Below are 12647 nucleotides of genomic sequence, written 5' to 3'. Positions count from 1 at the left end.
TTAGTTTTACATCTTCTAAGAAGTTTCTAAACGTTAATTTTTTTCTCACAAAGCCCCAATAAATTGTCTTTGTTTGATGCTTGCAGCTGATAGATGCTTTGGAAGAGGATGAGCAATGCCAGAGAGCCAACATGGGATACAAGCTGGAGCAGATTGGACAGATGTTAGCCCAGGGTCAAGACTAGATGAACAGAGCTTACCCCCAGGGCCACCCCAGGGCCACCCCTAGAAGGGTCAAGAGCAGATCATCCAGAGAGAGCAATACAACTGCCACATTGAGGATTGATTGTGTAATGCTATATGCTGAATTCCAGCACACTGATGGCGAGTGAAGCTGGAGCAAAAAGTAAGATAATGATGTGGTTCCAGGTGAATCGATGTTGCTATCATCACGGAGATGCGTGTCAATACGTGAATCACCAGGATACAACGGATCAGTGTACTACTGCCTTGTGAATTGAAATTGAGAAAACCTTGTTCTTCTGTAAAACCGTTGATAAAAAACAAAATGACTTGCCAATCTTGTTCTTGTGACCAAAAAATGTGTGCAGCATTGTTGTCTTTGATCATCCCAGAAGTTGTGTCATTGTCACCAGGTACCAAACTGTGTCCATGCTTGGTGATAACCCAGAGTGTTTGTAGTAAAATGATGTTGAATTTGTAAGATATTGATGGATGCAGAAATGAGTGGGGCCAGTGTATTGCCACAGTCACAGGCTCTAGACGCTTAGTTAAGTATTTTCTCTGTCGCAAAGAGAATCTAGCTACCCACCTGTATATTGTCTCTATGATTCAGATTCCAAGTACGCATGTATGTCTGGTTACAGTGGCTGAATGTGTATATTGATAAACATGGGCATGTCATGTGACCAGCTGATGATCATGTTGCAGTCACCTGACAAAACAGGCATGTCATGTGACTAGCTGTCTCTCAAATGAACTCAAATATACAGCACAGCTAAAATGGTCATTGTATTATATGTATACTTCTCTGTGGAGAATTCAATTATCGTTACAAGAATGAGTTTTTGTAAAATAATGTGTTTTGTGTAAATGATCCACCGTGAAAGTTTTAATATAGTTAGTGTCAGCGTTTTTTTGTGCCTAAGATTTCAGAGTTGGGTATGGTGAAAGAGAATTTCAAAGTGTGGAAGAATTGTGATTTTGACTAATACGAATGAACCATAAATTATGAATATTCAATGAGCTAGCCATGTGATATGTATATTTAGCAGGTAGTTATCTTATTCTATACAGTAGTATACATTCGCAGGATATAAATGTCTCCTAAAGTACATCTTGTAGTTTTAAGGTGTCATGATGGCCTTTGCTCTGTAGACATTCAGATTTCTTTCTTCTTTCTGCCAGGTCTTATTTACTTTCAAAAACTTTTCATCACTTTCAAAGCAAAATCATATGTACTTTTATGCATCGGCGATATCGGATATGTAACATGTTTTTCAGTTCCATTGTCTTTTTACAATATAATTTTTCAGAAATATATAATTTCTTTGACATTTTTTAAATTTCATCAAGTGACATGAACTGAATGGAACGTACTGAGATAATTCATTTTTTTCCTCAAGTGCTTGAAGGTAGTATTTACAAATTGCAGACACTCTGTATGGTTCAGACCTGTCATTTAGAATCTTTAAAAAAAATTATGCTTTTACAGTAACCATGACAGCAATGTTTTAACATCATAAACTTGCTTTCACCAACTAGTTTCTGGTTATTATTGTGCCCCATAATTGCTATCTGAATTGTGTTGGATAAGAAGTTTACTGTAATTTGTTGATACTACCTGTTATATTGACGCACCTATGATATACACATGTACATTTAACCAAGAGATTTCTTTTCGTCCTTTGCTTCTGTGGGGGATATTTTGATTACTTTAAGAATTCTCAAGTACTTTTAGTCGCGATCATGTTTTTTATTATTTGGTAATAGATTAAAGTAAATTCTGAATGATGTATGCTTTCTATTTATTCTTATTCTTTCATACTTTGCACATTGTAAGTTTCTTTGTAGGGCTAGAATATAAATGAAAGGATATGAATTGTGGATTTCATTTAGTTAGTAATACATAATGTGTTCTGTATTCATCATTGCCAAGGCATGAAACAGAAATCACATTACTTTTTCTGTTGACTTTGTGGAAGTTGAGTGAAATGCACCTTGTATGAAAAAAAATGTGTATAAAAAGGCTATGTACCAAATTTCTTTCAACTCAGTTCTGTGTGTTTATCTTAATCAACTTACTTAACCGTTTAATCCAGTGTTATTAGTTACGCAAGGCATGATTTAGAGAACCAGCCATTGCAATTTGTACTTCAGTACTTAAAATCTTTCACTCATGCACAATTGTATCTTGATATTTTTGCTATGACACTGAATTCGGATATAGTATGCATGTGCATGAAATGAAGATGAACTGCAAAGTGATTATATTTTATCATGTTTGAATTGTTGCTGTCTTGTGTGTTTATTATGTTTTGTGTGTTACAATGCTTTACTCACATTTGATAAATAACTTGCTAGTACTATATCTCTTGCTATTACAATCAGTTGTGTTATGTATGTACAAAATCATTATGTTCCACTGCAATATTTAATTTTGCATGTTTAGTCTATGAATGTAAATGTACATGTAGCTCACGTTTTCTTTACTTCTATTACTATTACTATTTTCTGTTTGTTTTTATCAAAGAAAGTCAAACTATCTCTTTTGAAATAGGATAGTGTTAAAAAGAAATGAAAGAAGTAAGTCTGTTAATATTCTAAAATATCTTTATGATGTAGCTAAATGACCAATGATATGATAGTGTCATTTGTAGTCCAGTTCTTAATCTGTTTTTTGTCGTTAATTGCTATATCTATTTTAATTTTAACCCATTTTTAATGAAAGTCATAATTAAGAGTGGCATTGAAATTAAGTCAATGTAATGTAAGCTTACTTCAAGAAACATGGTCACTGTGGAAGAGAGTTTATATGCTTTAATTACAATGTCAAAAATTGATTTACACAACTACAAAGTTAGACTGTACACCCACCACTGATCACAAAATTATGTTTATCATACAAAATGAAAATGGTTTTATTCAATGAAACTACGGTTATGAAGATTCAAACAATACTCAGTAGATAGGTGTTGATCTGCCACATTATAGCATAGTATTCCCTTCTCTTTTTATGATCTCAAGTTTTAATCTGTTTCATAGGTTGAGGTGTAGTAGTATAGAACTGCCTATAGTGATGGACACTGCACATGTAAGGTTCAAGTGTATTTCACATTCTGACTCGAAAACACTACTTTTATCTTCATGTATGTTTAAAAAACAGTAGACTGTGCTGCCATGTGCATGTATTATGCCAAACAGTGATTGTGGCATTGCTCAGTATTGGATTAAAATATGTGTATTTTCACTTTTCCGTAATTTTGTCTCACAAATCTGCAGGCTCAGTATGTAATTAAATAGATATGCAATGATTGTATCAGCGTCCTACTGTCTCTGAACTGACACACTTGATCGTTCAGTTAACGTCCTACTGTCTCTGAACAGATGATAAAACCAGACATGCTAACAACTATTTCCAACCCTGATGTGCAAAACAGACTGCATCCATGCACCACCAAATCCAGCTTTAGATTATAAGAAATTAGTGAATTTATTTTTATTTTTTGATATGAAGAGTGTTTTTGACGACGGTGTGGCATGGCATAGTATGAATGCAGTCTTCTGCTCAAGCTGGTTCTGAAATGCTTATAATTATGTGGGATAAGGGTTCACTGCAAGTAAACAAGATTGAAGTTTTATTGTCCTGATATTATGATACAGTAATAACAACAAGACAAAACAAAATTAATAATAATAATTGGATTTATATAGCGCCTTTCCAGAAGATACAAGGCGCTGAGTGAGAGGAAAGTATATTACTCCAGAAATGTCAAAAAGACAGGATTTTAGTATCTGTACATTACAAGCCCCCCCCCCCCCCCCATAGCCTTCAGAATATGATGTTCATGACAGATGCTCCTTCCAGCTGTCAAATGGTAATCAAGGAAAGGCCATTGAAGTGGCTATTTTTAGCATAAACATTATGCCCAAACAGTGCACTTCAGTTATGTAAAACTATTTGGAGAAAGGATTCAATTCAAAACAATAATATTCAATCTTGTTTGCATAGATTCATGAATGTAATGTTCATACATTTTGGTAGGAAGATGTATTGTATTTGATGCTATGGTGGGTGACATTGGATTCAGAACTTTCTCTGTGTGTAGTTCAGCAAACCATAAAGCAGTCTTCATTAAAAAATGCTTCAATAATGCTTTATTTTATAAAGATAATTCTCATTACTCATGAACCTTTGAAACAGAAGAAATCTTTCTTTATTCTTTTCATTTTATTTTCTAGTGCTTTTACTGTGCCATGAATTCTTATCATTTTGAAATATGATCATTACATGTTCAATCCATTGTTATTGTGATTGACTTTCATGAGTTCTTGAGTTTATGATGAACAGGAGTGTCCATCAGGCTTTCATATTTCGCTGAGTGGTAAAAACAAGAGCTTCTGATACTTTCACCGTCTTGGTAGTTCATGACAACATGCAAAAAAGTAATGTTTTCCATTAATGTAAGTAATATGCTAATTTATGATAAGAATGTTAATTTCTTTTAATGGTTCCAAGGTGCAAAGATAAGATATGCAGACTACTTGTCATTTTAATTTAAGTGCTATTCTATCTATGGTAGGAATATATATAATCTCTATGCTTTTCCTGGTTAGTACGCCATTGTTGTACTAGAATTATTCTCAAAAAGTACTAATGTTTTCCTATGCTGCCTCTCTAGAATTTCCATACTATTGTTTGGGAGTATACTGTTTGATTTATCTCTTTGTTTTAAAAGTATATTCAGCGTGATCACAAAGACATTCAAGAAATCAGCCCAAGAAAATTAAAACAACCTAGTGCATCCTGTATGTGCAAACATTACAATGACATTATTCAATCATAATTTCTATGGGCAGTACATTAGGGTGCTGAAATTGCCCCTGAATTCATTTCTTGAAAGTTTTTGCAACTATTAGGCGGGAATCAAATGATTTATTGTGATATTTTGTAGATATAGAATAAACTGATGTGTAATGTTCTCCTGCAACCAGAAGCAGTCCCACCGACCAGACCAAAACCAACAAAATTACATAACACCAAATGGCCAAGAAAAGGCTGGTTGAGAGTCGGTTTGGCGGTATGACTGAGGTGTTATGGGACTTATTTCATATTGTTGTTAATGTAAGTGGGAATTCAGATGGTCCTCCCCCGTATCCTTCTTTCCTCCTCCTTTACAATGTTTTCCATTGGTTCTAAAGATACCTTGTATAAATAGAGAAATTATTTGAATTTAAAATGGCTGGACCAATCAGCAGAAAGTGTATGGTAATTGATTGCTTCCACAAGATAATGCAGAATGGTGAATGGTGAAATGTTTTTCTTTTCTTTTTTTAAAGCATCTATTTCGTGCAAGCTTTTGCTGTTGTATTGAATGTCATCACAAATCATGTTTTTGCTATATAAAACAAAATTAAATAAACCACAAAAGTGTTTGTTACATATGGCTGGCTTATCTTTTTGTCGTCATGATTTGCTCTATTACCCAGATCGAATTGTTGAGAGGTGAGAGTGGTTAGACATGTAGTTTGAAAGGTTGAAGTTTTCTCTCTCGCTCTCGCTCTCTCTCTCTCTCTCTCTCTCTCTCTGTCAACATATTAATGGCATATAAACTCCTACATTTGTGTTAGTGATTGATTTTTGACTGCCATAAATATATGAGTATATGATACTAAATTTGCATTTCGCTAAATTCGCTTTTGACAATTAGGATGTCCATGTGTATTGATGAATGCGTGGTAAGTGAGGTGGGAAGGATGGGAGGGAGGCAGGCAGGGGCGAGAGAGGGAGAGAGAAAGATAGTATGCAGAGATAGAGAGACATACAAACAGAATTGGAAACATGATAATAAAGAGAAAACTGAGAAAGAGAGAGAGAGAGAGAGAGAGAAAGAAAAGAAGAGTCAGATTGAAGTAAGCTAGAAAAAGAGGGAGAAAGCAGAAAAATGAGTGAAAGTAACCAAGTGGGGGAGGAGGGGGGAACAATAAAACGGTGGAAACTTGTTACAGAGAGCCCTGATATAATACCTAATGCATGTATAACAAAGTAATTCTGCTGGTCCCAGCTCTTTCTTTTTACTTGTTACTCTAATTATGGCCAGAAACATTTTAACAAGTTATTCTCATGGTCCTCGTTATAACAAGTTTACTGTATCTGACATGAGAGGGAGCTATACAAAAATTACGAACTCTCCCTAATCAATCTCCTTGCATGAAAACACATGAACTTGGCCTAGCCAGCTGTATATTCACGACTAAATTGAATTAATTCAGCACTTTTTTAACAACTAAAATGTCAAGTCAAAGAATGCAATGACAGATTTCTTGAATATATATTAGACGAGACAATTGAATAGATTAAAGAAATCATTAAGTGTTTGGATATCATTAACATTGATAGGTAGATATCCAACGAAACAGGGTCATGTGACACTTTAATATGACATTGAGTTGAACTTGTGTCATGTGCCGCGTCAGGTGACTCGAGATCTGATATAAGCACTTAGACCTAATCAAAATACAAATAAACCGAGCTCATTCAGACCCACTTCGCTTGTAGTGTGCATGATTTGGTCACTGGTCCGTAAAACTAATATCTATTGTGTGATCTGAGGTCACAATTTTACTTACAGTGACACAGCACTAGTGCATTACTCTTATTCACTTATACTCCGGCGGTACATGTACAATCTCAGAATATATCGCGCATCGAACTATATATAATATTGAAATGGAGACTCGTACATGTCTGCTAGTTCTTCTGTCAGTGTTATTTACCTGCTTCATCGCAGCTACAAATGGTGCAGGATGCTATATACCTGGTTCATTCAAAGGAAAGCGTTCTGTCAGGTATGATTGTTTTATAATATAATTATCTTTATATATAAATTATGTTATTGTCGTACCAGGAGCTTCCTGGTCGTACATGTTAGTCTATACACTCTCCACTCTGTTATGATTGTGTATATACTATTCGAGTATTCACTGCATGATCTATATTCAGTCAAGGAAATGGCTGTCGATATTTGAGAAACCATATAATCTAGACCAAAAAAAGATAAACAAAGTACAGAGTATAGCTTCTTGTGCATTGTGTGCACACAATCATGTCGTATATAAATAGAACATGCTGCGTACATTATCGTATGTTATGGTAGTACATGACTCATATACAGCAGTTGCACATCGTACTGTATATAATGACGTCTGCATCTGGCTTTCTACCGGTCTCCCCCCCCCCCCTCTCTCTCTCTCTCTCTCTCTCTCTCTCTTACTTTCTCATTTTTATTTCTGTCTGTCTGTCTGTCTGTCTCTTTCACTCTGCCTCTCTCTGTCTTTATCTCTGTCTCTCTTAGTCTCTCTCTCCCTCTCTCTCTCGTTCTCTCTCTCTCTCTCACTTCCTCCCTTTCTCCCCCATCTTGTACTCAATTATTCTTGTCTTGAAGTTTATCTACATGCATGTATATATTTTCTCTACTAAATGTATCTCTCCCTGTTCGTCTCATACCCTGTCTTTTTTTTTTCAAGTGTCTTCACACCCCTCTTCCCTTCTCTCTACCTCGCTCTCCCCTTACCCACTTTTTTCCCTTCATTTTGTGAATATTTTTATATCATTTATTTTATTATTTCTCCTCTGAAATATATTTGGCATGTATTATATGTCTCTCATGATCATTATCATCACCACCAATTTATCATTGTCATCATCGCCATCATTATCTTCATTATCTTCATAATCATCTCCACCAATTCATCATCATCATCATCATCATCATCATCAGTCGTCGACAGAGAAGTCAAGTTAAAATATAAATATTATTATTATTATCATCATCATCATAATTCACCATTTTTTCCTTCTTTACTTGTCTCCATCTTCATCATCTAAATGTATAGCTCACCATCATCTTCTTTGTCTTGGTTACAGTACCTATGCTCGACCTCACATGAGAGATGGTGTAAAGGTACCGTCCTCTTGGGACTGGCGTAACGTTGGGGGTCGAAGCTTTGTGAGTGCCACAAGGAACCAACATATCCCCACTTATTGTGGCTCATGCTGGGCTATGGGGAGCACTAGTGCATTGGCTGGTATGTATCCCACAATAACCTATGGCATTAATTACATATTAAATTATAAATTAATCCTTTTAACTCGTTTCGTAACATTCTTTTACTTCTAATATGATGAAACCGGCCTAACCCTGAAAACGTTATGGATATCAGTTCAATGCTTTACAGTTATCGAAATATTCACGAGAAGAAAGGCATTTGAATATTAAAAAAGTAGAGATTTTGCTTTAAAAAAAAAAAAAACTTCAGGTGTGCATCTCTTAAAAGTTCACAATTACCGACATCGGACCGATATCGGACTGGTCAATCCAGTCGACCGACATCACACAAGACCAAAGACCTACGAGACCGACATAACAAAGAAATACAGATGAAAATAAAAACTATAACAAGTTCACGAGATACCAACGGGCAATGGCCCAAGAGGCCAACAGCCCAAGACAGTGGCGGATCCAGGATTTTCCAATGGGGAGGGGGGGGGGGGGGGGGGGGGGGGGGACCTGAAATTTGAAAATCGCGCCGACCAATATTTCGCTTCGTGGAGGGGGGGGGGGATAGTGAGCACTGTTTTTTGGGCCAGGGGGAGGGGCAATTTCATTTTTTTTTGTTTAAAAAAGGTGGTAACGGAAATTTTACCTGTTTTTTGCCACCCCCCCCCCCCCCATGGATCCGCCCCTGGACCAAGAGACCAACGGAAAGAGAAAACAATTAAGAGCCCACAAGTAAAATAGAATGAAGCAACAAACTCACCAAGGAAAGGCTGATTATAATATGAAACCTTCCCATTTGAATTTATTGCCATTCCGAGATGTATTTCTGATTTCTCCCGCTTGGTATAATCTCATATATAGATCGTCTGAATATCTTACGTAACGGTAGCTGGCCTTCAGCTTACCTGTCCGTCCAGAACGTGATCGATTGCGGCGGTGCGGGATCGTGTAACGGCGGCGATGACATCGGCGTATACAGCTACGCACACAAGAGCGGTATCCCCGATGAGACGTGCAATAACTACCAGGCGAAGAACCAGAGTAAGTCAAAACATCGTTTTGAATTATCCTATGATTTTGCTTGTAGATCATATTTGAATCTGGAAAACGAGAGATGGGTCATCTCAGAAAATTAAAGAGAGAGGAAGAGATTGTTACCTTCAAGATTTTGTTTAAAGTAAAATTTATACCCGAGCAAGCCTAAAGTTATATTTGTCTCTGTGACACTTCTTAGTTGATATCTCAAGTACTTCACGTTTGTAAAGTTAGGTACTGAAGGGCCTAGTTTCCATATACATATCACTTAATTACAATTATTTGTTGTAGTGAGAACAATTATATTGATAAGTAGATCTTGTCACGTTTACATAATTATGGAGTATGTATGCGTATATCGTAATTTTCTTAATCAATAAAAAATGGTTTCTAAAATATAGGTTTATAACTGATTATTATGTTTTTATAAAAGTGCTTTAACCTTTTGTCCTTTCTCTTTCCCATCCCGTTTGCGTATTCTCAACCACACCCCATCCATCCATTTCCTTCCAATGCCACTCTCTCTTCCTCTCACTCTCTCTCTCTCTCTCTCTCTCTCTCTCTCTCTTTCCTTCTCCCTCTTTCCACTCTCTCTCTCTCTTTCTCTCTCTCTCTCTCTCTTTCCTTCTCCCTCTTTCCCCTCCTCTCTCTCTCTCTCTCTCCCTCGACCTTTCGCGCCACCCTCTTCCTTTCTACCACTCCCTTTCTCCACTTTCTTTTCCCCATCTCTCTCTCTATATAAATTATATCCCTCTTTCTCTTTCTGTCTCTTTCTCTCTTCCTCTACCTCTCCCGTCTCTCTTCAACCCCCGTCTCTCTCTATCCCTTTCTCTTCCGGACCATCTTCCTCTCTGTCTCACCCTCTCCCCTCCCTCCACCCCCCCCCTCTCTCTCTCTCTCTCTCTCTCTGTCTTTCACTCCTCAATCACACCCCAAATCAGACTGTGATAAGATGAACCAATGTGGTACCTGTACACCTGACGGTCAGTGCAGTATGATCGCTAATTATACATCCTACAAGGTAGCAGACTACGGTTCTGTCCGCGGCAGGGAGGCTATGATGAAGGAGATCTATGCCAAAGGACCAATCAGGTTATTTGCATATTGTTATTCATTTCGATGATTTTCGTTTAAAGTGAAATGCATAAAGGCACAAATTTTTCAAATCCAGATTGTATTATGAAAAAACAAATCCAACAACCGCACTGAGGCTAGCATATACACGTAAGAATTAAGATTATTAATTCGTCATAATAATAAATTCGCTTGGTGTTATAAAGGGTTTTATAATATCTCCAGTTACACGTTGTGTCGTTGTATACACAGTATTCGGCCCTATTATATCCGTGCCGTAGATGGCAGAATAGCAGTTAAGGATCTCTATGCAGTATAAAGTGTAATACAATGTGAAAGAAGAGATATGTAAAATGATTATTGCGTGTAAAATCGAGATTCAACAGAGCCATACACCAAGCGAAATCCCGATATCGATTACAGATGTGATTAAATAAAATGTCTAAAAACATAAAAACTCCTTTTTTTCTACTGTCAGTTGTGGGATTGATGCAACAAGTAAACTTGAGGCATACACTGGTGGAATCTACGAAGAGTTCAAGATAGTAGCAATAGTAAGCCCAACTTCATTTTCAGAATCCGTTTCAAATTATGATAATGGCATAATATTTGAGTCTGTAATCAATGATAACTACTCTCTTTTGGAGACCTCAAACGCACCAGGAAAGTGGGATAACCTTTTCTGCTTCTTCCTTCTTCTTCTTCTTCTTCTTCTTCTTCTTCTTCTTCTTCTTCTTCTTCTTTTCATCTTCTTTTCTATTTCTTCTCCTCCTCGTCCCTGTTTATTTTTCTTCCTTTTTGCTTCTCAAATAATATTTTTGAAACTATATATGTCCCGACTTTATAATTAATCTAGCGCCATCTCATTTATAACTTTCTCAATACAAACATGTCTGATTTTAGTCATTTGTTACGACCTTCACAGTAGCTTCCTGCGTTAGGTAGCATGTCTTAATCTATAATAAATGAAGGACATGCATCTCTGTTATTTTGATTAAAATCGAAAGTTATATTTACCTGTGATCTCTCTTTTGCGATTTTTAGTCGAACCACATAATCTCCGTAGCTGGTTGGGGAGTTGATAACTCAACAGGGACTGAATACTGGATTGTGAGGAACTCGTGGGGAGAACCCTGGGTAAGCTTGAGATTATTTCTTGCCTTGTCAACCTCATCTTTATCTTTTTTTACTGACGTTTTTTCTACACGATTTTGTTGCTCGGTAACTTTCATATTAGTACGTCATTCAATTCTGGGCGCTATATTTCCTTCAACTGCCTTCTTTATTATCGACATCTACTTTGGTATAAGAATAGTTTAATGCATATTTTGCATACAAGATTATTTGTATCTATAATAATTATAGATACAAATAATCTTGTATGCAGGAATAATCTTGTAAGGAGGAATAAACCATTCTTGTATATATTTTTCTGTGGAAATAGAGAATATTTTACAATTTGTAAAATATTCTCTATTTTCCACAGAAAAATATATACAAGAATGGTTTATTCCTCCTTACATTGGTTTACCTCAATGTTTTTAATGCTTTTGCTGTTATTTCTGTACTCACATTTGTTTTTCTTTCTTTTATCGATTTTCACTCACCACTGACACTTAGGGAGAGCAAGGTTGGTTCCGTATCGTAACTAGCCGATACAAAGACGGTGAGGGGAACTGGTACAACCTCGCTATCGAAGGCGAGTGCCGCTACGGAGACCCAATCGTACCATGATCATCGACCACCACTCACTTCCATCCCGATGACGATTATTGACACGAAGAGGAATCACTATGACGCGTTCACAGGCTCAAATTAATATGCAAACCCAACACTATAGAATTCAAATCGATTTGGCCTTTTTTTTAAAGGGGGGGGGGGCAGAATATACTTAAAGATACTTGAGTATAGTTTCAAGAGCATTGATAACTTCTTTGGATTATGGCTTATAAGCGCCGACGATTACTATGGACAGTAAAATGTTAATCCTATTGCTAAAAGACTATTGCACCCACACAGGCATATCGAAATTCTAATAAAGTACAACTCCAGGGGGTGTTTCACAAAATCCTTAGACGAACTTAACTCTAAGTTGGACTTAAACAATTTGGAGAGCCATTTGTAGCCTTAAAATAAAATATATCCAAAAGCAAAAAAATCAAGTATTTTAGACTTTTCATAAATTCCACATCAAGCACATGAAATTTCTTGATAGTAATGATTTGGATCAACATTTAATACCTTTTAAAATAACTTTTACAAAATATTTTCAAAGATGCTAATGGCTTTCCATAATTG

At 36.4% G+C, this 12647-nt stretch overlaps 2 protein-coding genes across 2 annotated transcripts in view; both read left to right on the top strand.

The window, feature by feature from the left end:
- LOC580553 (plexin-A2) overlaps positions 1–5625 on the top strand; it is a 68713-nt gene extending 63088 nt beyond the window's left edge. The window contains exon 37 of the mRNA XM_030972951.1: positions 87–5625. Within this exon, the coding sequence (XP_030828811.1) occupies positions 87–185 (99 nt within the window). The 3' untranslated portion in view covers positions 186–5625. The remainder of the gene's footprint in view (positions 1–86) is intronic.
- A 1040-nt stretch (positions 5626–6665) lies between these two features.
- LOC580617 (cathepsin Z) lies at positions 6666–12495 on the top strand. Its single transcript, XM_011677428.2, has 7 exons — positions 6666–7029; positions 8108–8268; positions 9102–9281; positions 10217–10367; positions 10828–10903; positions 11394–11486; positions 11970–12495. Exons 1-7 carry the CDS (start codon positions 6911–6913, stop codon positions 12081–12083), a joined length of 894 nt encoding a protein of 297 aa, XP_011675730.2. The 5' UTR covers positions 6666–6910; the 3' UTR covers positions 12084–12495.
- Positions 12496–12647: the final 152 nt, after the last annotated feature.

Source organism: Strongylocentrotus purpuratus, unplaced genomic scaffold (genome assembly GCF_000002235.5).
Source record: "Strongylocentrotus purpuratus isolate Spur 01 unplaced genomic scaffold, Spur_5.0 spur5_scaffold_6, whole genome shotgun sequence".
In the NCBI taxonomy this organism is placed as follows: domain Eukaryota; kingdom Metazoa; phylum Echinodermata; class Echinoidea; order Camarodonta; family Strongylocentrotidae; genus Strongylocentrotus; species Strongylocentrotus purpuratus.
Note: the sequence above shows the minus strand (reverse complement) of the source record. Positions and strands in the feature narration are given on the sequence as shown.

Coding starts and splice junctions, on each gene's coding strand:
- LOC580617 (XM_011677428.2), top strand. CDS start 6,911: ATGGAGACTCGTACATGTCTGCTAGTTCTTCTGTCAGTGTTATTTACC. Junction 9,282..10,216: donor CTACCAGGCGAAGAACCAGA/GTAAGTCAAAAC, acceptor ACCCCAAATCAG/ACTGTGATAAGATGAACCAA. Junction 10,904..11,393: donor AGTTCAAGATAGTAGCAATA/GTAAGCCCAACT, acceptor TGCGATTTTTAG/TCGAACCACATAATCTCCGT.